This window comes from Neoarius graeffei, chromosome 26 (genome assembly GCF_027579695.1).
Source record: "Neoarius graeffei isolate fNeoGra1 chromosome 26, fNeoGra1.pri, whole genome shotgun sequence".
Taxonomy (NCBI): Eukaryota; Metazoa; Chordata; class Actinopteri; order Siluriformes; family Ariidae; genus Neoarius; species Neoarius graeffei.
The window spans coordinates 32,272,257-32,297,919 of NC_083594.1; the positions used below are offsets into that span (position 1 = coordinate 32,272,257).

General features: G+C 47.1%; 1 protein-coding gene across 1 annotated transcript in view; it reads left to right on the top strand.

The window, feature by feature from the left end:
- The window catches only part of fer1l4 (fer-1 like family member 4), an 87,130-nt gene that overhangs the window by 13,410 nt on the left and 48,057 nt on the right, over positions 1–25,663 (top strand). Inside the window, exons 16-29 of the mRNA XM_060910489.1 lie at positions 2,881–3,070; positions 18,668–18,788; positions 18,894–18,994; positions 19,085–19,172; positions 19,281–19,397; positions 19,505–19,657; positions 19,798–19,981; positions 20,210–20,334; positions 20,582–20,716; positions 22,943–23,116; positions 23,324–23,434; positions 23,593–23,754; positions 23,977–24,148; positions 24,236–24,348. Coding sequence (XP_060766472.1) covers positions 2,881–3,070; positions 18,668–18,788; positions 18,894–18,994; positions 19,085–19,172; positions 19,281–19,397; positions 19,505–19,657; positions 19,798–19,981; positions 20,210–20,334; positions 20,582–20,716; positions 22,943–23,116; positions 23,324–23,434; positions 23,593–23,754; positions 23,977–24,148; positions 24,236–24,348 — 1,946 coding nt within the window. The remainder of the gene's footprint in view (positions 1–2,880; positions 3,071–18,667; positions 18,789–18,893; positions 18,995–19,084; positions 19,173–19,280; positions 19,398–19,504; positions 19,658–19,797; positions 19,982–20,209; positions 20,335–20,581; positions 20,717–22,942; positions 23,117–23,323; positions 23,435–23,592; positions 23,755–23,976; positions 24,149–24,235; positions 24,349–25,663) is intronic.

The following is a 25,663-nucleotide window of genomic DNA, read 5'->3' on the forward strand; positions in this document are numbered from 1 at the left end:
ATGGGTTTCCTCCAGGTGCTCCGGTTTCCCCCACAGTCCAAAGACTTGAGATTAGGTTAACATGGGGCTGCCTTGGGCTGAGGTGCCCTTGAGCGAGGCACCTAACCCTCAACTGCTCCCCGGGCGCTGCAGCGTGGCTGCCCACTGCTCTGGGTACGTGTGTATGCTCATTGCTCACGTGTGTGCATGTGTGTGTTCACTGCTTCAGGTGGGTTAAATGCAGAGAGGAATTTAACTGTGTTTAAGTGTACGTGTGATAAATAAAGTTGTTCTTCTTTCATGAACTGAAATTCTTTCTCAGTTGGATTCAGGTGATTGACTTGGCCATTACAGAACATTCCACATCTTTGCCATAAAACTCTTGGGTTGCTTTCAGTATGCTTCAGGTCAATGTCTATCTGCACTGTGAAGCTCTATCCAATGGGTTCTGAAGCATTTGGCTGAATCTGAGCAGATGATACAACTTGTACTCACCTATTTTCACCTATATTCTGATACAAGTTGATCATTTTCTTGTCTGTCCATAAGATGTGGTTCCAGAATTGTTCTGGCATTTATTTATTTTTTGACAAACTCTAATCTGGTCTACCTGTTTTCATCATCTGGTAAACCCTCTGTATTTACTATGGTGATGTCTTCTCTTGATTGTTGATAGTGACTTTGACACACATACGCCTACCTTCTGAAGGTTGTTCTTGATCTCACCACCTGTTGTGAATGGATCTTTACTTCACCAAAGAAAGAATTCTTTGGTCATTCACTACAGTTGTTTTCTCTCATCTTCTGCACCTTTTAGTGTTCCTGAGCTCACCAGTGCATTCTTTCTTTGAAACATTTTACTAACTGTACCGAATACTTGATTTGGCTGCATCTAGTATTGTGCTACACTCTATGGCCAAAAGTTTGTAGACACCTGACCATCACACTTTGCTTTTTAATTCAATACACTTTATTTGTATAGCACTTTTAACAGTGGACATTGTCTCAAAACAGTGTTACTGAAACATATAAATTCCAGATATTTAGTTTATATAAATTTTACATTTAAAAATTTATCCCTAATGAGCAAGGTAGAGGCAACAGAGGCAAGGAAAAACTCCGAGATGACAAGAGGAAGAAACCTTGTGAGGAAGCAGACACAAAAGGAAACTCATTCTCATCTGGGTGACATAGGATAGTGTGGTTAAAAATAATTTCTCTTCTATAACTGTATACTTTATCATCAGAAAGTGCAATTGTGTTAACAGGAACTTATTAGCAATTTATGAATATGAGCATCAGAGTCATTTCTTAATCCATCCATCATCTGTAACTGCTTATCCTATGCAGGGTTGCGGGCAAGCTGGAGCCTATCCCAGCTGACTATGGGTGAGAGGCGGGGTACACCCTGGACAAGTTGCCAAATCATCGCAGAGCTGACACAGAGACAAACAACAGTTCACACTCACATTCACACCTACAGTCAATTTAGAGCCACGAATTAGCCTGACCTGCATGTCTTTGGACTGTGGGGGGAAACTGGAGCACCCGGAGGAAACCCATGCAAACATGGGGAGAACATGTAAACTCCACACAGAAAGGCCCCCGTTGGCCACTGGGCTCAAACCCAGAACCTTCTTGCGATGAGGTGACAGTGCTAACCACTACACCACTGTGCCACCCTTTCTTAATTCATTGTAGTTTTAACTTAAAGTCTATCCTATCAAACTGATGTTATTAACTGTTCAACAATGGAAACTTAACTGTTTGTAGGAATTGTAATCCTAAGACTATCCAAGGAAGATTTTAGAATATCCCATTCCAGATTTAGTCCCCCTTTGTTGTTGCAATGACCTCCACTCTTCCGGGAAGGCTTTCCACTAGATTTTGGAGTGTGGCTGTAGGGATTTGCTCATTCAGCCACAAGAGCATTACTGACATATTGGGTGAGGAGGTCTGGTCTATAGTTGGCGTTCCAGTTCCCACTTGAGTTCTTCCACACCAACCTTGGCAAACCATGTCTTCATGGACCATGCTTTGTGCACCAGGGGATTGTCATGCTGGAACAGGTCTGAGCCCCTAAGAAACTGTAATGCTACAGCACACAAATTGCCTGCTTCCAATTTTGTTGAAACAGTTTTGGGAAGACCCACATATAAGCATGATGGTCAGGTCTCCACAAACATTTGGCTGTATAGTGTATCTCTGATGGGTTTCTTTAGATTTTTCAGCCTAACGATGGCTTGCTTCACTGGCAGTGGCAACTCTTTGGACTTCATATTGAGAGGTAACAGCAACTGAATCAAAATGCTAATTGCACACTTGAAATCAACTCTAGATCTTTTATCTCCTTACTTATAAGCAAAATAATGAAGGAATAATACACACCTTACCATGGAACATCTGAGCATCCAACTGTAAAAATACTTTTGGTTCCTCAAAAAACGGACACCACATATATATTAAAAAAAAGTGTTTTAATTCTTACACCATTCTGTGATCTGCACTTTCATCTCATATTTATTATTTAATTTCAGCTCCAATACACTGAGCTAGAAAGCTAAAATAATAACTTTGTCAATGTCCAAATATTTATGGGACTGACTGTATAATTTTCTTGTAAGTCAATCAACATATTCATGTATTTATGAATGACCATGTGTTTTTACTGTGAAAGGCAAGACAAGTTCATTTTATCACTTCTTCCTAGCCTTGTATTGTCAAATTATAATTATATGAATAATTTATTTCTAGATATAAATGAATAACTGAATGATGAAACAAGATGCTAGATGGAAACATGATGGTTGAATGTCTGAAATGTAAAATAAAAGCAAAAACAAACAAACAAAATCCTCAGAACATACTGCAGGATTATATACATTTTTTACGCTTTTCTAGGAAACTATGGCAAAACATCTGATGTGGTAGTAAAGAGTGAGAAGGGCAATGATCAGGAAGATGTGGCAGAAGATAGACAGCCTCTGCTAGAGACAGAGGATGAGCTGGAGAGACAAGAGCTGCCAGTACTGGGCTCTAGGAACCAGTCTGTTACAGTACCCAGAAGAGCACAGCCCACTGAATATGATGGGTAACACAGCAGCACTCCTAAAATCTTTTATACACCTAATAAAGAAACCAAATACACACACAAACAAAACCTCTGACATTAAGTTGGTTCTGAATCGTTAAAAAGTCTCTAAAATGGTTTGTTTGGCTTGTCAATTATTCCACTGAACTTTCTGAAGCAAACTATCAACTCTGGAGTGCTGGTGTTTGTTTATCAGTATGGAAGAGTTTAATAGACCTTTTGACCCTTAAGGGTGCTTTGATAGTGTGGCAGCGGGGGCGTGGTCAAGCGCCGGTCTGTGGCAGGAGGGCGGAGTCAGGGAAGGTAAGTGGCAGAATCACTACACCTGAGAGCAATTAACCTGTGTTTGTGTGTCTTCCCAGTGACCGCGCCCGATTTAAAGAGGAAGAGCTGAGAGCAGAGGAGAGCTGATCCCTGAACGAGGCGCTAGTGCGTGTGTGTCTCTCTGTGTATTAAAAGTATACAGATTGTTAGACTGAAAAGTTTGGCAATAAAGCCGCTATTTACCCCTGATCTCTGTCCTGCCATCCTCTGTGCTCCACCCACACGTAGGGAACGTTACAGTGGTGCTGAAACCCGGGAACCAGAGTGGAGCACCAACCAAGCAGCCCCATGGAATCCTCCCCATTCGCCGACCTGGTCCACGCCCTCGCCACGGCCCAGCAAAGCCAGCACCAGGCGCTCGTCACACTCCGGAAGGAACAAGAGCGGTGCTTCGAAGCCCTGGTGCTGGCCCAGCAGGAAGACCGCGAGGCATTCCGGCACCTCCTCGCGTCGGCGGGGTCCACCAGCGCTCCGGCCGCGGGCCCGTCTCCCCTCACCGTCACCAAGATGGGCCTGCAGGATGACCCCGAGGCGTTCATCACGCTGTTTGAACAGGTCGCAGAAGCCTCGGGGTGGCCGATGGAGCAGCGCGCGGCGCGCCTCCTCCCCCTCCTAACGGGAGAGGCACAGCTGGCCGCGCTACAGCTCCCCGCCGACCGCCGGCTGGCCTACGCGGACCTCCGCCGGGCCGTCCTCCAACAGCGCAACAGCGCCAGTGTTTCCGCGCTCTACGATTGGAGGAAGTCGGCCGGCCGTTCGCGTTTGGCCAGCAGCTCCGGGACGCCTGCTGGCGGTGGTTGAGGGCCAACGACCACGACGCCGAGGGGATCATCGACCAGGTGGTGCTGGAACAATTCATCGCCTGCTTACCAGCAGGAACCGCGGAGTGGGTCCAGTGCCACCGCCCGGCGTCGCTGGACCAGGCAGTCGAGCTGGCGGAAGATCATTTGGCGGCTGTTCCGGTGGCAGGACAGCAGATGACGTCGACCTTTCTCTCCTCTTCTCTCTCTCTCTCTCTCTCCCCCTCATTCTGTGTCCCGTCCTCGCCCCATTCCCCCACCACGGAGACGGGGGCCTGGCTCCACCCCAGCCGGCCCGCCGCATCCGCGGTGCCCTCCCGTTTCTCCCTTCTGTGTCTGTCTCTACCCCCCCTCAGGTGAGTGAGCCCCAGAACACCGGTGCAGAGGGAAAGCCCGGGCCGGTTTGCTGGTGTTGCGGGGAGCCGGGCCACCTTCAACAACAGTGCACGGCAATGGAAGTGGGCGCGGTGGTTCGGATCCCCGACGCGCCAGAGGCTGCCCTCGATCGGGCCGGAGCGTATCGCATACCGGTGAGTATCCAAGGGGCTACATATCAGGTGTTGGTGGATTCGGGTTGTAATCAGACCTCAATTCGCCAAAGCCTGGTGCAAAACGAGGCATTGGGGGAAGCACAGGGGGTGAAGGTGTTGTGTGTGCATGGGGATGTTCACAGCTACCCTTTGGTGTCGGTCCACATTTTCTTCAGAGGGGAAAAATTTATAGTGAAGGCGGCAGTTAATCCTCGCCTTACCCACTCTTTGATTTTGGGGACTGATTGGCCGGGATTTCGGGGGTTAATGATACGCTTAGTAAAGAGTGGGTCCTGCCATTTGACAGGGGGAGGTCCCGGGGTCGCTTTGGCGGGAGCAGCTGTCACAGAGCCGTCTACGTCATCTTCGCGTCAGAGTGAGGAGCCGCCGGCTCCTCCTCTCTATTGGGGAATCCCTTGCGGATTTCCCATTAGAACAATCGCGAGACGAGACTCTGCGACATGTGTTTGACCAAGTGAGAGTAATCGATGGTCAAACGCTCCCGCCGAACACCACCCCGTCCTTCCCCTATTTCTCTATTATGAAGGATAGATTATACCGAGTGACGCAGGACACTCAGACGAAAGAGCGAGTCACGCAGCTTTTAATTCCAAAGAGCCGCCGGGAATTGGTATTCCAGGCGGCTCACTTTAATCCCATGGCTGGACACCTAGGGCAGGATAAGACACTAGCCCGAATAATGGCCCGATTCTACTGGCCGGGGATTCGCGGCGATGTCCGTAGGTGGTGTACAGCGTGCCGCGAATGCCAATTAGTAAATCCAGCGGCCATTCCAAAAGCGCCTTTGCGCCCTCTACCTTTAATCGAGACCCCGTTCGAAAGAATTGGGATGGATCTCGTCGGGCCATTAGATCGGTCAGCACGAGGGTACCGCTTTATATTAGTCCTGGTGGACTATGCAACGCGATACCCGGAAGCAGTGCCTCTGTGCAATATCTCAGCATGCAGTATTGCCAAGGCACTCTTCCGCGTCATCTCCCGAGTTGGAATCCCGAAAGAGATTCTGACTGATCAAGGCACTACATTTATGTCACGGACACTGCGCAAACTGTATGGGTTATTGGGAATTAAGCCGATCCACACCAGCGTGTATCACCCACAAATGGACAGTTTAGTAGAACGGTTCAATCGCACCCTCAAAAATATCATTAAAAAATTCGTAAGTGAGGACGCACGTAATTGGGATAAGTGGCTCGAGCCCTTGTTGTTCTCAGTGCGAGAGGTCCCCCAAGCCTCCACGGGGTTCTCCCCGTTCGAATTATTGTATGGGCATAAGCCGCGCGGCATTCTAGATGTGCTGTGGGAAAATTGGAAGGAGGGACCTTCACAAAGTAAGAATGAAATTCAATACATTATGGACCTGCGCGCAAAACTCCACACGCTCACCCACTTAACCCAAGAGAATTTGCGGCAGGCCCAAGAACGGCAAGCCCGCCTGTACAACAAGGGTACACGCCTTATGGAGTTCACACCGGGAGATAAGGTACTCGTACTGTTGCCCACGTCGAGCTCTAAATTGATCGCCAAATGGCAAGGACCCTTTGAGGTCACACGGCGAGTCGGGGACGTCGACTATGAGGTGAGGCGAACGGACAGGGGTGGGGCGCTACAGATTTACCACCTCAACCTGCTTAAACTCTGGAATGAGGAGGTCCCCGTGGCGTTGGTGTCGGTGGTTCCGGAGAAGGCGGAGCTGGGGCCGGAGGTTCAAAAAGGGACATTGGCATCACGTACCTCTCCGGTCCCCTGTGGAGACCACCTCTCCCTGACCCAACTCACGGAGGTCGCCCAGTTGCAGACTGAGTTTTCGGATGTGTTCTCGCCCCTGCCCGGTCACACTAACCTCATAGAGCACCACATAGAGATGCCCCCGGGGGTGGTAGTGCGTAGCCGCCCTTACAGGCTACCCGAACACAAAAAAAAGGTGGTTCGGGAAGAACTTCAGACCATGCTCGAAATGGGCATCGTCGAGGAGTCCCACAGTGACTGGAGCAGCCCGGTGGTCTTTGTACCCAAGGCCGACGGGTCGGTCCGGTTCTGTGTGGACTATAGAAAAGTCAATGCGGTGTCTAAATTCAACGCGTACCCAATGCCTCATATTGATGAGTTGCTCGATCGACTAGGCACGGCTCGCTTTTATTCGACACTGGATTTGATGAAGGGATATTGGCAGATCCCCTTGACTCCACTATCCCGAGAAAAAACGGCCTTTTCCACACGTTTGGGTTGCACCAATTCGTCACCCTTCCGTTTGGGCTGTTTAGGGCGCCCGCTACGTTTCAGAGGCTGATGGACAGGGTCCTCTGCCCCTACGCCACCTATGCGGCCGCCTATCTCGATGACATAATCATATATAGTAATGACTGGCCGAGGCACCTTGAACACCTAAGGGCCATCCTTAGGTCGCTGAGGCGAGCGGGGCTCACAGCCAACCCAAAGAAGTGTGCGATTGGGCGGGTGGAAGTACGGTATCTGGGCTTCCACTTGGGCAATGGGCAGGTGTGTCCCCAAATTAACAAGACCGCAGCAATTGCGGCCTGCCCGAGGCCCAAGACCAAAAAGGGGGTGAGACAGTTCCTGGGGCTGGCTGGCTATTATCGTAGGTTTATACCTAATTATTCAGACGTCACCAGCCCGCTGACTGATCTCACTAAAAAGGGGGCACCAGATCTGGTCCAGTGGACGGAGCAATGCCAGCGGGCTTTTTCTGAGGTAAAGGCTGCACTGTGTGGGGGGCCACTTCTACACTCCCCTGACTTTTCTCTCCCCTTTATATTGCAGACCGATGCGTCGGACAGAGGGCTGGGGGCGGTTTTGTCCCAGGAGCTGGAGGGGGAGGACCGCCCTGTCCTGTACATCAGCAGGAAGCTGTCGGTGCGTGAGGGGCGCTACAGCACATAGAGAAAGAGTGTCTGGCCATCAAGTGGGCGGTCCTCGCCCTCTGGTACTACCTGCTGGGGCGCCCTTTCACCCTCTGTTCGGACCACGCGCCCCTCCAGTGGCTCCACCGCATGAAAGATGCCAACGTGCGGATCACCCGTTGGTATCTGGCACTCCAACCCTTTAATTTCAAGGTGGTCCACAGGCCGGGGGCGCAGATGGTTGTGGCGGACTTCCTCTCCTGTCGGGGGGGAGTCGGCTGCAGGCCGGACGGCCACCCGGCCTGAGTCGGGCCGTGGGGGTATGTGGCAGAGGGGGCGTGGTCAAGCGCCGGTCTGTGGCAGGAGGGCGGAGTCAGGGAAGGTAAGTGGCAGAATCACTACACCTGAGAGCAATTAACCTGTGTTTGTGTGTCTTCCCAGTGACCGCGCCCGATTTAAAGAGGGAGAGCTGAGAGCAGAGTAGAGCTGATCCCTGAACGAGACGCTAGTGCGTGTGTGTCTCTCTGTGTATTAAAAGTATACAGATTGTTAGACTGAAAAGTTTGGCAATAAAGCCGCTATTTACCCCTGATCTCTGTCCTGCCGTCCTCTGTGCTCCACCCACACGTAGGGAACGTTACAGATAGCCATTAGCCCATTACCAAACCAAAATAAGACAGAAATTAATGATTTTGGCTCATTCACTATTTGGCGTGGTTTGGTATCACATGGGTGAAAAGTAACAAATGACATGCACTCTTGTTACAATACTTGAGTACCTAGTTCACAATTTTAACAACAAAAAGTTTGAGTATAATTAAACAAAGTGCCAAAATAAATTTGGTTGATGTTCATGACGTGTCATGGTTATTACTTTAAAATATTTTTGGATTAGTTGTGTCTGTTGCACCCATATGAATATCTCATCTCATCTCATTATCTCTAGCCGCTTTATCCTTCTACAGGGTCGCAGGCAAGCTGGAGCCTATCCCAGCTGACTACGGGCGAAAGGCGGGGTATACCCTGGACAAGTCGCCAGGTCATCACAGGGCTGACACATAGACACAGACAACCACTCACACTCACACCCACGGTCAATTTAGAGTCACCAGTTAACCTAACCTGCATGTCTTTGGACTGTGGGGGAAACCGGAGCACCCGGAGGAAACCCACGCGGACACGGGGAGAACATGCAAACTCCACACAGAAAGGCCCTCGCCGGCCCCGGGGCTTGAACCCAGGACCTTCTTGCTGTGAGGCGACAGCGCTAACCACTACACCACCATGCCGCCCCCATATGAATATATATAAAGTAATTTGTAAAGTAATTACTGAAGTGGTTTTTCACTAGACTACTTATCACACTTCATCAGACTTCTTACTTGATTTCATTTTCTTGATCACTACTTTTACTGAAGTGAATTATTACGACAGTAGCAGTATGTCAGGATGCAGGCACTTATGGATGTATGTGCAGGGGAGAGCAGGGAAAGCAAACTGGAAACAAAGCCAAAACGCAAGACTAGAATCAAGGTCGTGGGAAAGGCGAGGGTCGATCAATCGGTAGACAGGGCAATGCAGACAGGGCTAGAGAATAACAAGAAAGATACGAGAGGGAGGATTGAGAACACAATAAAGCAGGCAGTAGAAGAAAGGCTCAATATGACAGGAATGAACACGGAACGATACCTTGCATTAAGTGAAAGTGGGAGAGGTGTTTATATAGCAGGGGCTGATGAACCAGGAAGCAAGTGACAGGTGTATTTAATAAACAGGTGATAGAGGGTGCTGTGGTTTGTGGATGTTGTAGTTCTGAGCAGCCATGTTTGTAGTTGGGTTCGGACTGGTATTCTCAACAGCCTTACTGACAGAACCCCTCCCCCCCAAGGAGCTCCCTCCAGAAGCTACATTCTTCCTAGGATGCCCTCTCCCTCTGGGTGCAGGCTTGTCGGGGTGTTGGCTGTAGAACTCCTGAGTCAGGAGAGGGTCCAGAATGTCCCTTGTTCCTACCCAGCTTTGCTCTTCAGGTCCATAGTCCTCCCAATCTACGAGGTACTCAAGCTGACCTCTCCTGCACCTAGAGCCTAGGATTCTGTTTACCTGATAGATGGATCCCCTTCTGGACAAGGTGACGGGTGGTCAGGGGTGAGCGTATTTGTAGACAGAGGACCTTGGATGGCAGATTTTAGGCAGGAGACATGATACGTGGGTGGCAAGCAACTGTGTGGTGGGAGCTCTAGCCTGTAGGAGACTTTGTTGATGCATCAGAGCACCTTGTAAGATCCGATGTAGTGTGCCTGTAGCTTCCTACAAGTATTGGGTTCCTTGAGATCCTTAGTTGACACCCAGGAGAAAACTCAGGGTTGCCGCTCCTGTGCTGGTCAAACTGGAAACAAAGCCAAACACTACAGGAACCTTGTTCACCATTCCCTATTAGTCTGCTTGCCAAGGCCAACTACTGGAATTAATATTTTAGTATTTCATATTAATATTAATATGAACATCCTGTGAACCAACCTGAAAAGATAGTCATCATAATCTTTCTTTCATTGGTCAGAAATAACAATATTTCTGACCAATGAAAGAAAGATTATTCATGGAAGTAGAAAAAAACCTTTGCCTTATCCATCCATCCGTCAATCATCTATAGAGGGATCCCGCATGACGTCACCGCGCCGCGAGATTTCGGTAGTCGCCATATTGGAAGACCAAGTACACATCTATGCAAGTACATACATACATAAAACAAACTACACCTGAAATGTAGCCAGGGCCGGTTCTGCCCTAATCTGGACCCGGGTGCAACATCGCGCAACACCCCCCCCCCCCCCCCCCCCCCCCCCAAAAAAAATACACCAGTCTAAATCAGGACAACCAGTGTTCGAACTACGGGGGTACTCGGGGGATCCGAGATCCCCTGAAACAGACATGAGATCCCTTGAAAACATGATTTGGGAAATGTTGGGGGGTCTCTAAAATATTGGCAAAATGATGTTTATTGATATAGCAATCGTGTGTAATGGGAAGCATTTGCATATCCGAAGTGTTGTGTTTACATGACAACGACTGCTGCTGCCAGGTTGGTTGTTGAGTAGCCTGACTGTTTTTTTTCTTGCGTGTGGTATCATTGTTGACGCGAGGTTGTTTTTTGAACATGCCAATGCGGACACGATTTCCCCTGATGAGTTATGACTTCAGACGCAATGCGTGTGTGGAGGTGTGGAGTCCGCGTGATATGTGCGTAAGATAGGCTTCTCATGTGTTTGGAGATCCGCGCTCCGAGACAAGCGCAAGCACCCCCCAGGGAAAAAAAGGGACCCCCCGAAAATATCGGCATAGTTCGAACACTGAGGACAACCATCACATAACTATAACTATAAACATTTTAGATCAAGTATTTTAACTAAATGGGCTATAATAAATAATCCTGCAGGCAGCCACGGTGGGCTGCCTCAGAAAAGTAACTATTCAATGACACAACTGAAAGCCTGCAGCCACAGCGGGCTGCCTCAGAAAAGTAACCATTTGTCCTACCTTAAAACTCGTTTTGCATTTTCTCCCTCCTTTTTTGTATTTTCGACCCTGCGTTTATTTTCTTTCCTTTTCTGAAAACCCGATTTGTGTCCAGACATTTTGTTCTGCTACCAACGAACTAACTCGTCAGGTCTCGTCTCTCGAGTCCACGATGAAGGGCAACAATTGATACATTTTTACAAACAGCCAATAAACAGCCAATAGGGAGGTTGCAACGTTCAGGCTCTCCTTTGCTCACAGACACTCAGTAATGCACTTATTCTCTGTCTCCTGGCAGAAAGCTCCTTAGTTTGCTCCCCTTGTGTCTCAATCACAGCTGGTATTCTGAAGAACGACTTCTTTTCACCTTTCCCATCAGCTTTGTTGGAACACCCTAACACAGCACAAAAGTTTACCATTGTAGGTTTATGATGAATCAAGTGCCTCGTGGGTTTAAATTCCGCGCGCTGCCGTTATTTCCCCCTGATCACGAGTTTGTTGGTCTTCCAATATGGCGCAGGGTCTGTTTACTTCCGGTTTCTGGTGACGTCAGTGGGAAGGGTCTATACTGCTTATCCATCAGAGTCACAGGGAAGCTGGGGTCAATCCCAGCTGACTTCTGGCAAGAGGGGGGGCCTTTGCCTTATGCGCATACAAACCACAAAAATCACTCAAGCAAAAAGAACATGGCCTTGGTTTTAAATAAATTATTATATAATGATCTAAGTAATTAGTTTGATAATGTGTGCATCACAAACCAGGTTTATTTTCTTTTTTACTTTGTCCAAATATCAGAAACACATGGCATTTCTGCAGCACTACAAATCTGTTTTTGTGGGTCAATTTAGCAGCTTGCATCTACAAAAAAATGCTACCTGCAACCCAAATTATATGCCATATTTTGTTAATGTCCTGCATGTAGATGAATTCAGGACAGCATTATTTTACTGCATGATGAAATAAAACAAGCTGTCAGTATGTTGGAGCAGTGCTGAAAACAATGCAGAAATGATCAGTCGAGTTAGTGGTGATTGTCATTGTTTGGCCCTTTTTTTTTTAGCGTTTGGCAGATGGTTTTGATGAGATCCAGATGACTCATTGTAGCAGTTTGATAGGTATGAGTGGAGCACAGAGGACGACAGGACAGAGATCAGGTTGATACACTGTTTTATTGTCACACTTTTCAGTCTAACAACTATGGTTTCAAGTTTACAGACACACACACACTCGGCGTCTGGTTCCGGGAAGAGCCCCTCTGCTCTCGCTCTCCCTCCTTAAATAGGGCGTGGTCACTGGGAAGACACACACAAACACAGGTTAATTGCCGTCAGGTGTAGTGATTCTGCCACTTACCTTCCCTGACTCCGCCCTCCTGTCGCAGACCGGCGCTTGACCACTCCCCTGCTGCCACATACCCCCACCGCCCGACTCAGGCCGGGTGGCCGTCCAGCCCGCAGCCGACTCCCCCCCCCCCCTTGACAGGAGAGGAAGTCCGCCACGACCATCTGCGCCCCCGGCCTGTGGACCACCTTGAAATTAAAGGGTTGGAGTGCCAGATACCAATGGGTGATCCGCGCGTTGGCATCTTTCATGCGGTGGAGCCACTGGAGGGGCGCGTGGTCCGAACAGAGGGTGAAATGGCGCCCCAGCAGGTAGTAACGGAGGGCGAGGACCGCCCACTTGATCGCCAGACACTCCTTTTCAATGGTGCAGTAGCGCCCCTCACGCACTGACAGCTTCCTACTGATGTAGAGGACGGGGCGGTCCTCCCCCTCCACCTCCTGGGACAAAACTGCCCCCAGCCCTCTGTCCGACGCATCGGTCTGCAACACAAAGGGGAGAGAAAAGTCAGGGGAGTGTAAAAGTGGCCCCCCACACAGTGCAGCCTTTACCTCGGAAAAAGCCCGCTGGCATTGCTCCATCCACTGGACCGGATCTGGTGCCCCCTTTTTAGTGAGATCAGTCAGCGGGCTGGTAACGTCCGAATAATTAGGTACAAACCTAAGGTAATAGCCAGCCAGCCCCAGGAACTGTCTCACCCCCTTTTTGGTCTTGGGCCTCGGGCAGGCTGCAATCGCTGCCGTCTTATTAATTTGGGGACGCACCTGCCCGTTGCCCAAGTGGAAGCCCAGATACCATACTTCCACCCACCCAATCGCACACTTCTTTGGGTTGGCTGTGAGCCCCGCTCGCCTCAGCGACCTAAGGACGGCCCTCAGATGTTCAAGGTGCCTCGGCCAGTCATTACTATAGATGATGATATAGTCTAGGTAAGCGGCCGCATAAGTGGCGTGGGGGCGGAGGACTCTGTCCATCAGCCGCTGAAACATAGCGGGCGCCCCAAACAGCCCAAATGGAAGGGTGATGAATTGGTGTAAACCAAACGGTGTGGAAAAGGCCGTTTTTTTCTCAGGATAGGGGAGTCAAGGGGATCTGCCAATATCCCTTCGTCAAATCCAGTGTCGAATAAAAGCGAGCAGTGCCTAGTCGATCGAGCAACTCATCAATACGAGGCATTGGGTACACGTCGAATTTAGACACCGCGTTGACTTTTCTGTAGTCCACACAGAACCGGACCGACCCGTCGGCCTTGGGTACCAAGACCACCGGGCTGCTCCAGTCACTGTGGGACTCCTCAACGATGCCCATTTCGAGCATGGTCTCAAGTTCTTCCCGAACCACCTTTTTTTTGTGTTCGGGTAGTCTGTAAGGGCGGCTACGCACTACTACCCCCGGGGGCGTCTCTATGTGGTGCTCTATGAGGTTAGTGCGACCGGGCAGGGGCAAGAACACATCCGAAAACTTGGTCTGCAACTGGGCGACCTCTGTGAGCTGGGTCAGGGAGAGGTGGTCTCCACAGGGGACCGGAGGGGTACGTGATGTCAATGCCCCTTTTTGAACCTCCTGCCCCAGCTCCACCTTCTCCAGAACCACCGACACCAACGCCACGGGGACCTCCTCCTTCCAGAGTTTAAGCAGATTGAGGTGGTAAATTTGTAGCGCCCCACCCCTGTCCGTTCGCCTCACCTCGTAGTCGACGTCCCCGACTCGCCGTGTGACCTCAAAGGGTCCTTGCCACTTGGCGATCAATTTGGAGCTCGAAGTGGGCAATAGTATGAGTACTTTATCTCCCTGTGTGAACTCCCTAAGGCGCGTACCCTTGTTGTACAGGTGGGCTTGCCGTTCCTGGGCCTGCCGCAAATTCTCCTGGGTTAGGTGGGTGAGCGTGTGGAGTTTTGCGCGCAGGTCCATAACGTATTGAATTTCGTTCTTGCTTTGTGAAGGTCCCTCCTCCCAATTTTCCCGCAGCACGTCTAGAATGCCGCGCGGCTTACGCCCATATAATAATTTGAAAGGGGAGAACCCCGTGGAGGCTTGGGGAACCTCTCGCACTGAGAACAACAAGGGCTCGAGCCACTTATCCCAATTACGTGCGTCCTCACTTACGAATTTTTTAATGATATTTTTGAGGGTGCGATTGAACCGTTCCACTAAACTGTCCGTTTGTGGGTGATACACACTGGTGCGGATCGGCTTAATCCCCAATAACCCATACAGTTCGCGCAGTGTCCGTGACATAAATGTAGTGCCTTGATCAGTCAGAATCTCTTTCGGGATTCCAACTCGGGAGATGACGCGGAAGAGCGCCTCTGCAATACTGTGTGCTGAGATATTGCACAGAGGCACTGTTTCCGGGTATCACGTTGCATAGTCCACCAGAACTAATATAAAGCGGTACCCCCGTGCTGACCGATCTAATGGCCCGGCGAGATTCATCCCCATTCTCTCAAATGGGGTCTCAATCAATGGAAGAGGGCGCAAAGGCGCTTTTGGAATGGCCGCTGGATTTACTAACTGGCATTCGCGGCATGCTGTACACCACTTACGAACATCACCGCGAATCCCCGGCCAATAGAATCGGGCCATTATTCGGGCTAGTGTCTTATCCTGCCCTAAGTTTCCAGCCATGGGATTAAAGTGAGCCGCCTGGAATACCAATTCCCGGCGGCTCTTCAGAATTAAAAGCTGCGTGACTCGCTCTTTAGTTTGAGTGTCCTGCGTCACTCGGTATAACCTATCCTTCATAATCGCGAAGTAGGGGAAGGGCGGGGTGGCGTTCGGCTGGAGCGTTTGACCATCGATTACTCTCACTTGGTCAAACGCATGTCGCAGAGTCTTGTCTCGCGATTGCTTTAATGGGAAATCTGCGAGGGATTCCCCAATAGAGAGAGGAGGGGCCGGCGGCTCCTCACTCTGACGCGGAGATGACGTAGACGGCTCTGTGACAGCTGCTCCCGCCAAAGCGACCCCGGGACCTCCCCCTGTGAAATGGCAGGACCCACTCTTGACTAAGTGCGTCATTAAATCCCAAAATTAAAGAGTGGGTAAGGCGAGGATTAACTGCCGCCTTCACTATAACTTTTTCCCCCCTGAAAAAAATGTGGACCGACACCAAAGGGTAGCTGTGAACGTCCCCGTGCACACATAATACCTTCACCCCCTGTGCTCCCCCCAATGCCTCGTTTTGTACCAGGCTTTGGTGAATCGAGGTCTGATTACAGCCAGAATTCACCAACGCCTGATATGTATCCCCTTGGATACTCACCGGTATGTGATACGCTCCGGCCCGATCGAGGGCGGCCTCTGGCGCATCAGGGATCCGAACCACCGTGCCCACTTCCATCGCCGTGCACTGCTGTTGAAGGTGGCCCGGCTCCCCGCAGAGCCAGCAAACCGGCCCGGGCTTTCCCTCTGCACCGGTGTTCTGGGGCTCACTCACGTGAGGGGAGGGAGAGACAGACACAGAAGGGAGAAACGGGAGGGCACTGCGGGTGCGGCGGGCCGGCTGGGGTGGTGCCGGCCCCCACCTCCGCAGTGGGGGAATGGGGCGAGGACGGGACACAGAAGGAGGGGGAGAGAGAGAGAGAAGAGGAGAGAAGAGAAGATGCCGTTTGCTGTCCTGCCGCCGGGACAGTCGCCAAATGGTCCTCCGCCAGCTCGACTGCCTGATCCAGCGACACCGGGCGGTGGCACTGGACCCACTCCGCGGTTCCTGCTGGCAAGCGAGCGATGAATTGTTCCAGCACCACCTGGTCGATGATTCCCTCGGCGTCGCGGTTGTCGGCCCTTAACCACCGCCAGCAGGCGTCCCGGAGCTGCTGGCCAAACGCGAACGGCCGGCTGACTTCCTCCAAGCGCAACGCGCGGAAGCGCTGGCGCTGCTGTTCTGGGGTGCGCCCCACGCGCTGGAGGACGGCCCGGCAGAGGTCCGCGTAGGCCAGCCGGCGGTCAGCGGGGAGCTGTAGCGCGGCCAGCTGTGCCTCTCCCGTTAGCAGGGGGAGGAGACGCGCCGCACGCTGCTCCATCGGCCACCCCGAGGCTTCTGCGACTTGCTCGAAGAGCGTGATGAATGCCTTGGGGTCGTCCTGCGGGCCCATCTTGGTGACGGTGAGGGGAGACAGGCCCGCGTTAGGAGTGCTGGTGGACCCCGCCGACGCAAGGAGGTGCCGGAACGCCTCTCGGTCTTCATGCTGGGCCAGCACCAGGGCCTCGAAGCATCGCTCTTGTTCCTTTCGGAGGATGACGAGCGCCTGGTGCTGGCTTTGCTGGGCCGTGGCGAGAGTGTGGACCAGGTCGGCGAACGGGGAGGACTCCATGGGGCTGATCGGCTGGTGCTCCACTTTCTCCCAGGTTTCAGCACCACTGTAGCAGTTCGATAGGTATGAGTGGAGCACAGAGGACGGCAGGGCAGAGATCAGGTTGATACACTGTTTTATTGTCACACTTTTCAGTCTAACAGCTATGGTTTCAAGTTTACAGACACACACACACACTCGGCGTCTGGTTCTGGGAAGAGCCCCTCTGCTCTCGCTCTCCCTCCTTAAATAGGGCGCGGTCACTGGGAAGACACACACAAACACAGGTTAATTGCCGTCAGGTGTAGTGATTCTGCCACTTACCTTCCCTGACTCCGCCCTCCTGTCGCAGACCGGCGCTTGACCACGCCCCCGCTGCCACAATCATATTTATAATACTAACATTGAATACATTTGAGAAGAGAATATCTATGTTTGATAGCTTTCATTATTTCAACAGCAGATGCAGCTTTCATTCTTTCAATAGCAGATGCAGATGTTTCAGTGTCTATCATATGCCATTACACAGTTTTATTTCACCCCTCCTGTACAACACGGGTAGTCAGAATAACCTAGATACTTTCTTGTGTGCAGTATTTAATGGCATTTTATATCATTACCATTGTATTTATATGATATATGCATGTTGTCATACAGCCAACTTTCCCCTTACTACTTCTTGTCTCATACACATTGGATTACATATACACCATATGGAGCAATCAGAAAGTAGCTTTACCCTGTGGTCAGAGCTACAAGTAACCTGTTCTCCAGTAGCCTGGCAAGAGGGATCTCTCATTTCTTCTGCCATGATGTGTGTAATTGTTTTAAATATTGTGAACAATTTTATAGTGAAGCACTTATGAACTCCAAAGTACCTTCTAGCTTTAATTTGGCTAGCCAAGTTAGCTATTTCGCACTGTCCTATTTACTAGTTATTTCTTGCTGTGATACTCACAATTGGCACTCACCTCTCATTCTCCCAGCAAGGTTGGGTTCTCGCATAGCACTCTCTCTGCATGGTTGGGTGGTTACCCTCACCATACCACTTGCTGTTATCAGTTTAATCTGCTAAGTTAACTGGATTTCTGCTAGCACACATTTCTAGGGCTGGAGTTGGTTTTCCCACCACACAATAGACACCTTGTTTTTTCCATAATACACCAAACAGTTAACCAATCCATTCTAAAAGACTTGCACTTTTGCAGCTACTATGTGAGTGTAATGGTCGGCTCCAAACACCTTTTCAAGTAGTCCTAAGGTGTGTCAGATTTTCATGACATTATAGCACATATTATTACCCAGGTGACTCTCACTACCCCTGGCAGTAAGGAAGGGTAGAATTTTTCTTTCTTCATTCTGTAGGCCAGTTGGCCTGTCAGTTGCCAGCTTCTTATGAGGCTGTCTGCATCTATCGCATGCACACTTCATCCACTGCCACCTTGCCAGGCCTGTCGCAGCTTCCCAGACACACAACCATTCACACCTATGGACAATTTAGAGTAGCCAGTTAACCTAACTGCATGTCTTAGGATTGTGGGGGAAACTGGAGCACCTGGAGGCAAATCCATGCAGACACAGGGAGAACATGTGAACTGCACACAGAAAGGCCCCTGTTGGCCACAAGGCCTGAACCCAGAACCTTCTTGCTGTGAGCTGACAGTACTAACCACTGCACCACCTTGCCGCCCAAAGGTGGAATAAAATGCTAATTATCAGCTAAACTGTGAGAACTTAGTAAGACATTTCCAGGATAGATGGCTGTATACCAGTGGTATTTATTGTAAATGCTGCATCAGATATGACTTCATGACTTTGTTGGAAAGTCTCCCCACGTGCGTCTTAGAAGCTATCCAGATAATTCTCACTGCCATGACCTGGTGTTACTTCTTAAACTGCTCTACTTTTGCAGGTCATTCTGCTGTATTCCCCTGCTTCGTGAGAAACCCTGTCTCTATGTGTGGAACTATTTTGAGGACCACACTTTCCGTTACCACAACTGCAACTGGCTGTCCAAGATGGCTGACAGACTGGCATGTTCACTGTTATATACCTTGTAAATTCCCAATTTTTCTTAAAATTAACTGAGTCAAATAATACAGTAGTTTTTAATGAGGTTTCTTTGGTATTATCTTTAGGAATTTGGCCTTGATGAGGTAGAGATGCTCTTAAAAAGACCAAGAAGTAATGCTAAGGAGCGCTTGGTGGAACTCATGTTGGAGTTTGTTTCCACCTGCAAGTAGGTATCTGCTTTGAACGAATTTATTTTCACTCATTAGAATTTTTTCACTGCACAATAAAGCACATGACGCTTCTTTCTAATTTCCAGACAGTATAGTACAAACTTGGACAGGAAACGGCAGTCTCGACCAAACAACCTGGACAAGTGCCGCACAACCTTCATCAAGAGAAACATAGTGAGATAAACTGGCATCATTCTTTATTTCTACTCAAAAGGACAATTGTTTCTTTCTTAACCATGGCTTTCAGAATTTGCTTGTTCAGTTGAATATTACTTTTGGTAGATCATTCTGGCCAAGCAGGCTCTGAGAGTACAGAGGAGGGTGACACGACGTACAGTCCAAGAGAAGCTGGCTGACGTCAGGCGCATCCTAAAGAGAATACACTTCCTGGCTAAAGAGGTGATTGTGGCCTGTGCCCTTGAAATTATATGTCAGTATTTTGAAGGGTTTATTGTGTGTATTTACCTGTGACTTATTACTTTGTGTCTTTTTTCATGTATCTTCAGCCCCAGAGCACTCTGCCTGATGTGTTCCTCTGGATGATGACTGGAGGAAGGAGGATAGCATATGCCCGGATCCCAGCACACTCCATCCTTTTCTCTCTGGTGGAGGAAGAGAAAGGCAAAAACTGTGGTAAAATCACGTCCGTTTACATGAAGGTATCTTAAGATTATTGTTTATAACTGCAAAACGTATTTCTATAGCCTAATCTTAAAAAGATTAGCAACAGCTAAAGATTCTACTAAAGATCAGCAACAACTGAGTTTTTCTTAAAAAGCATTTCAACAATGATCTCTAGACCCCTGGAGGACCACTGGGTGAGATCTTTGCAAAACTTGAAATCTACATGTGGCTTGGTGTCACCAAGTATTCAAAAAACTGTGTCACAAGCCTGCCTTCTGAATTCAGGCCCATATATGAGGAAGCAACTTTTGGGACTCCAATACCCCCAAATATGCCCCCTACTAAATTAGCTGTGGATGGTAAGTATGTTGTTTTGTGAATATGTGTTTCTAAAGTTCTTATTTCCCATAAACTAGGAATGTTAATTATGACTTACTAATTATGACCGTAATCTGTAGTTACATTCTCTTTTATAAATTTATTTTAAAAAACACCCTATAATTATTAATGATGATAATTTTTAATGGAAGCTTGTTTCATAATGTAATGCTAATCACTTCTGTATGTGCTGTGTGTGGTTTCTCCAGACAGTCGTTATTTCCAGCTCCGTGCCCACATTTACCAAGCACGTGGCATCATTGCTGCAGATGATAATGGCCTCTCAGATCCTTTCATCAAGGTTGTGTTCTCCACTCAGTGTCAAGTTACACAGGTGTGTTGAACACATTTTATACAGCTCAAACACTTGAGATCTATGTGTTTTGATAGATGTTTTTCCATTTTAAATTACTCTTCTCTGAAAGAGTGCATCACTTGTTTCTGTTTTATTTAGTGTGCAACAGACTGGAAGGCTGTTAGGGATATGAAGTATTTCATAATTCCTAAGAATATACTGTAAATTTACTGAATGGCATTTTAAATATATTTCTTGCTGAGCACACTGTGCATGTGTGTTGTAGATAATAGAGGGGACACTGTCCCCAACCTGGTGTGAGTTGCTGCTGTATGATCAAATCCTCATGGAAGGCAGTAAAGATGACTTCAGGGATGACCCCCCGGTGGTTATCATCAATATCTACGACTATAACAAACTAGTGAGCTTATCACACTCATGCACAAAACAGTACAGAACATTCTTAAATGAATACTCCAATGCTTCTGCTGAGCTCCTGCAGTTTTCACACACCACAGTCTCTAGAGTTTACATAGAATGGTGCGAAAAACAAAAAAACATTTAGTGAGTGGCAGTTTCATAGGTAGAAATGCCTTTTTGGTAAGAGAAGTCAGAGGAAAATGGTGACATTGGTTCGTGCTGCCAGGAAGGATAGAGTAACTCATCTTTACAACCGTATTATCTGATGTCTGGTGGTTACAACACCAGTGGGTTCTTTCTTTTTCAGGACATTCCAATTTGTTGTACTGGCTATGCCCAATGCTTATGCAATGGCTCTGACTGATTTTCCCCTCTTTTGTCAGCTTCAAAATGGCTTGCTTTGGCCTGATAAACAGCTCTCTGGACTTTGTCACTTTATCATTTTTTGACAACAAATGCAGTCTTCCCAGACAAAACCCAGGGCTCAATCCAAGAGTAGACATTCAGAGCTATTAATTGTTTTAGTACAAAATGGAGGTGATTATAGGAAATTGCATGCTGATTGGTCGAGAGATTCAGATTATTTCTCGATAATCACCTCGAGCGACTCGCCAAAATGGTGGCTTTGCTACCGTAAGTGAGAGAGAATTAGAAATTATGAAAGAAAATGCTGTTCCTAAAATCACTAAACATGCTTTTTTAAAAGAAGTTTGATCTAAAGCTATTCAAAGGTAAGGTGGAATTGTGATTTATGTTATCTATTTCAAAGCAAAGTATTTTGTGTAACTCACCATCGATAAGTGACACAAGTCTATACGTATTAAATTTGCATTTGAAGATTGAAATAAATGATTTTTTAAATGTGACTTCAAATTTTTTTAATAATCACCAGTGTATTTATACTAAAACAATTATCTGCCTCAGGCTCAGTGAATATCAGTGAATAATAACCTCGGCTTTATCTTGGTTATTATTCACTGATATTCACCTCACCTTCGGCAAATAATTGTTAAATACAATCAACAAGAAACACCTATCAGTCCCATGTTCCCATATTTTTGATCACTTGAAAATGTTTAAACCCTTTGGTGACTGACCCCTTGAAAATGGTTCCTCCAGGAACGATGACGTTTCAGTTGTCAAGACAACGGAAAAACTAAAATACAAGAGCATTTTGTTTTGTGCACAAGAGCATTGTGACGTATCTTTCTGTTTTTGTATTTTAGTTTTTCCGTTGTCTTGACAACTGAAACATCATCGTTCCTGGAGGAACCATTTTCCAGGGGTCAGTCACCAAAGGGTTTTAATTTATTTATTTTTAAACGCATCTAGATGCCAGTATCAGGAACTGAAAGCTGAAATTCTGATCTGTTGTCTCACATTCATCTTTTGTCTTCAGTGTATCACAACAACAGTACTTTCGGAGGGGAGTGTGTGTGTGTACACACACACACACACACACACACATATATATGTATGTACAGACACACACACACACACACACACACACACACACACACACACACACACACACACACACGTGTGTATGTGTGTGTGTGTATGTATATATGTGTGTATGTGTATATATTCCTGTGTTCCCATGATCAGGTCCCTGGTGAAAAATAAATGTGCTAAGTGTACTAATATTTAGCATACTTTTGTGTACTTGAAGCCACATTAATCATCAATATACTTCAAGTGTGTTTATGATTAGTTAACTTGAGGCAAGCTATTTTGGAACAACTAATTTTGTACTAAATATATTTTAATTGTAATTAAATTGTAGAAAAGTGCAACTTGAAGTGTATTTAGTGTACTTTTATGTGCTAAAGTGGAACAACTTAAAGTATATTTTGTATACTTTAAGTATATGACTTTATATGTACTAATATATGCTTAATTAGTACTTTGTTTGTATTATAAGTACCTTAAAAATTAGTGCACTTTAGAAATTACACATAACTTTCACTTAAAGTATATTTTAGTATAATATATTTCTATAAAGTGTAATATAATATAATTATTTTAAAGTGTGTTAAAAGTGTTACCGTGAAAGCGTGATGTTAGTATACTTTTTATATATTTACAAAAAGTACAATTTGTGTAAGTACATTTTCAATATACTATTGAAAATATGAATATACTTTAAATACAATAAAGTACATTTTTTTTTTCGCCAGGGGTAGATTTGGCATATTTTAACTGATCTGTTATGAATTAAACACAGGGTAGTCCACAGTCCCTAGGTCGAGCGTTTGCTGAACCAGAGCTGAAATTTGTGGAAGAGCCATATAAGAAACCCATGCTGAAGTTCTTTGAGTTCACAAAAGGGAAAAGCAAAGCTGGAGAGCTACTGGCTGCCTTTGAGTTAATTGAGCTGGATTACTCGGGCTTTGGAGCGGTATGTCCTTCAGTCTTCCTGCTTAATTTAACTGCTAATGTCAGTGAAGACAAAATTCTTCATATTCAGGCAGTCAAATCTGCAAGATTTGGTGTTTAATGTTACTTAGTTAACAAACTTGTTTTTCAGTGGAATGCTTATCACAGATGTGGCACCATTAATAGCATATGCATATTTTTTCCCTTTAAATGTAATGTACATGAGCAGCCAGTCCTGCCACTGGATGTGGAGCCCAGAGAGCCAGAGAACATGGAGTCAGAGAGGTGTTACATTATCCCAGAAGGAGTGCGGCCCATTCTAAGGAAATTCAGGATAGAGGTACAACAATCAAAATGTCGGTAGACCAGATAAGAGTATGGGGATGATTTTAGATAATTTTACACTGCAAATATATTCACACCTCATTGAGGTTTTACATTACTTGCATTCATCTTCTGAGTGGCTACAGAGTGCAGTGTGGTTTTCACATATGGCAGGTCCTATATTGGGGTCTGCGGGACCTGAGACGTGTGAACCTGTTTGAAGTGGAAAAACCTCAGGTTCGGATGGAATGTGCAGGGCAGATGATTGAGTCAGAAGAAATTGCAAACTACAAGCAGAACCCAAACTTCACTGAGATTGTTAAGCATTTTGATGTGGTAAGTCTTCTCAGAAAGGGGATTAAAAAAATAATCTGTGCTGCACGCTACCATTATTGTGTCACAATTTATGTTGTTCTCTTGCTATGACAGTCCTTTAATTTCTGTGATGCCACTGTAATGATTATTACAGTACTGATTATTACAGTGATTATTATTACAGAGATGATTACATGTATGCCAGTTGCATGGAGCTGAAACAGTGTGACATGTATGTTTCAGGAGCTTCCAGAGCTAGTGTACTTACATCCTCCCCTCACCATCTTTGTGATGGAGCAATGGGCATTTGGACGGCTGGTACTGGTGGGGACTCATGTTGTGCAGAGTCTCATGCACTTTGCACCCAAAGACCTGGATGACTGGAAGGAGGAGGATGAGGAGGAGCCTTGTGAGGGTATGTGAATCTGTTTAACTTAAAAAGCATACTTATGACAGCACACCTATGACAGTCACTGGCAATGACAACTGTTCTTATTTTCAGAGAAAAAACCACCAAAACAGAACACTCCTCTTCAAACAGTTATGAGCATGGATCTGAGAGGACTTCCCCTAAAAGACACAAAAATTCCCATTAACCCTATCAATCTAATCACAGTGAGTTTCACTTGCTGCATCCCCATCTCTATTATTTCTCTGACATTAATTTTCCACTTGTCTGTATAACTAGGACATCTCTCCATTATGCTGGGTTTAGAGGATTTATGCATTTTATGCTATCTTTACATGTTCATGGGTTCAGCAAAGTCATAATTGTGAAGTCTTGTTGTTTTTCCAAGTGCATTACTAATGTGCAGTGCTACTTAGCTAGATTTATATTTATTTATACATAATCCAAATAAAGGTTATAAACATAAGCCTGCATCTGTGGCCTATAAAACCAGATTAGATTTGGAATTATCTACTATCACTCACTCAGTTATCTACCATTATGTCCTTTTGTCCACCATGAGTTGGATGGGAGCTTCCAAAACAGTTGGAAGACTGTTTTGGAAGCTCCCATCTCTCATGATAGCTTCATGGGAGGATGGGTGTAAGGACATTGCTGTGTGGTGTTTAAAATAGCTCCTAATGAGTAGTTGGACTTTTTGGACCATTTATTATGACTTGAAGCTGTGCGCATGCTCAGTTTTTAGTGTCCAATAAGAAAGTGTGGACTCAAACCTGTTCATGAACGAAGGTAAAACAGAGTTCACTCATGTCTACCTGGCTGATACATCAGAGAAGGATGAGAATGACAAATCACTACGAGGAGAAGAGGAATGGAGGAAAAGTAAAATCCTGGGTTCCCTCCTCTGTAGCTCTGCTGATGTAGAGGCACGTTGCATCATGGGTAACATTGCATTTCGATCATTCTGGAAGATTTGGATCCGAAGATCTAGGATTCCTTTGGCAAAGAAGCTACAACTATACAATGCTTGTTGTGTCTCCATCATGCTATATACAGTAACTGCAACAGCTGGGCAACACCAAAGGCAGTTTTAGAGAAGCTTGACATCTGCCACCGTAAACACCTGGGTGCTATCACAGGTCATCAGTGGCCTAAGAGTATGGTAACAAATGACACCTTATACAGAATCTTCAACACAACACCTCTCTCCGTAAAAGTCAATCAACTCAGGTGGTCTGTGTTTGGACACATCTTTAGAATGCCACAAGACACACCTGCGCAAAAAGCTTTGGAATTTGCAGTATTAGGCTCCAGCAGATACAAGGCCCGTAAAGGAAGGCATTGTGTAAATCTGCTCGGCACGCTGAAGGCAGACCTCAAGCACAGAGGATGAGGTCCCCCTACAACAGAAAAGAAACTCCGAGGGCTAAGGGAGCTTGCAGGATGTGAGACGCAGTGGAAGAAGATGAAGAAAGACTGAATGCAGCTGCAGGACGCTTCCATGACTGTAGATGCAGAAAA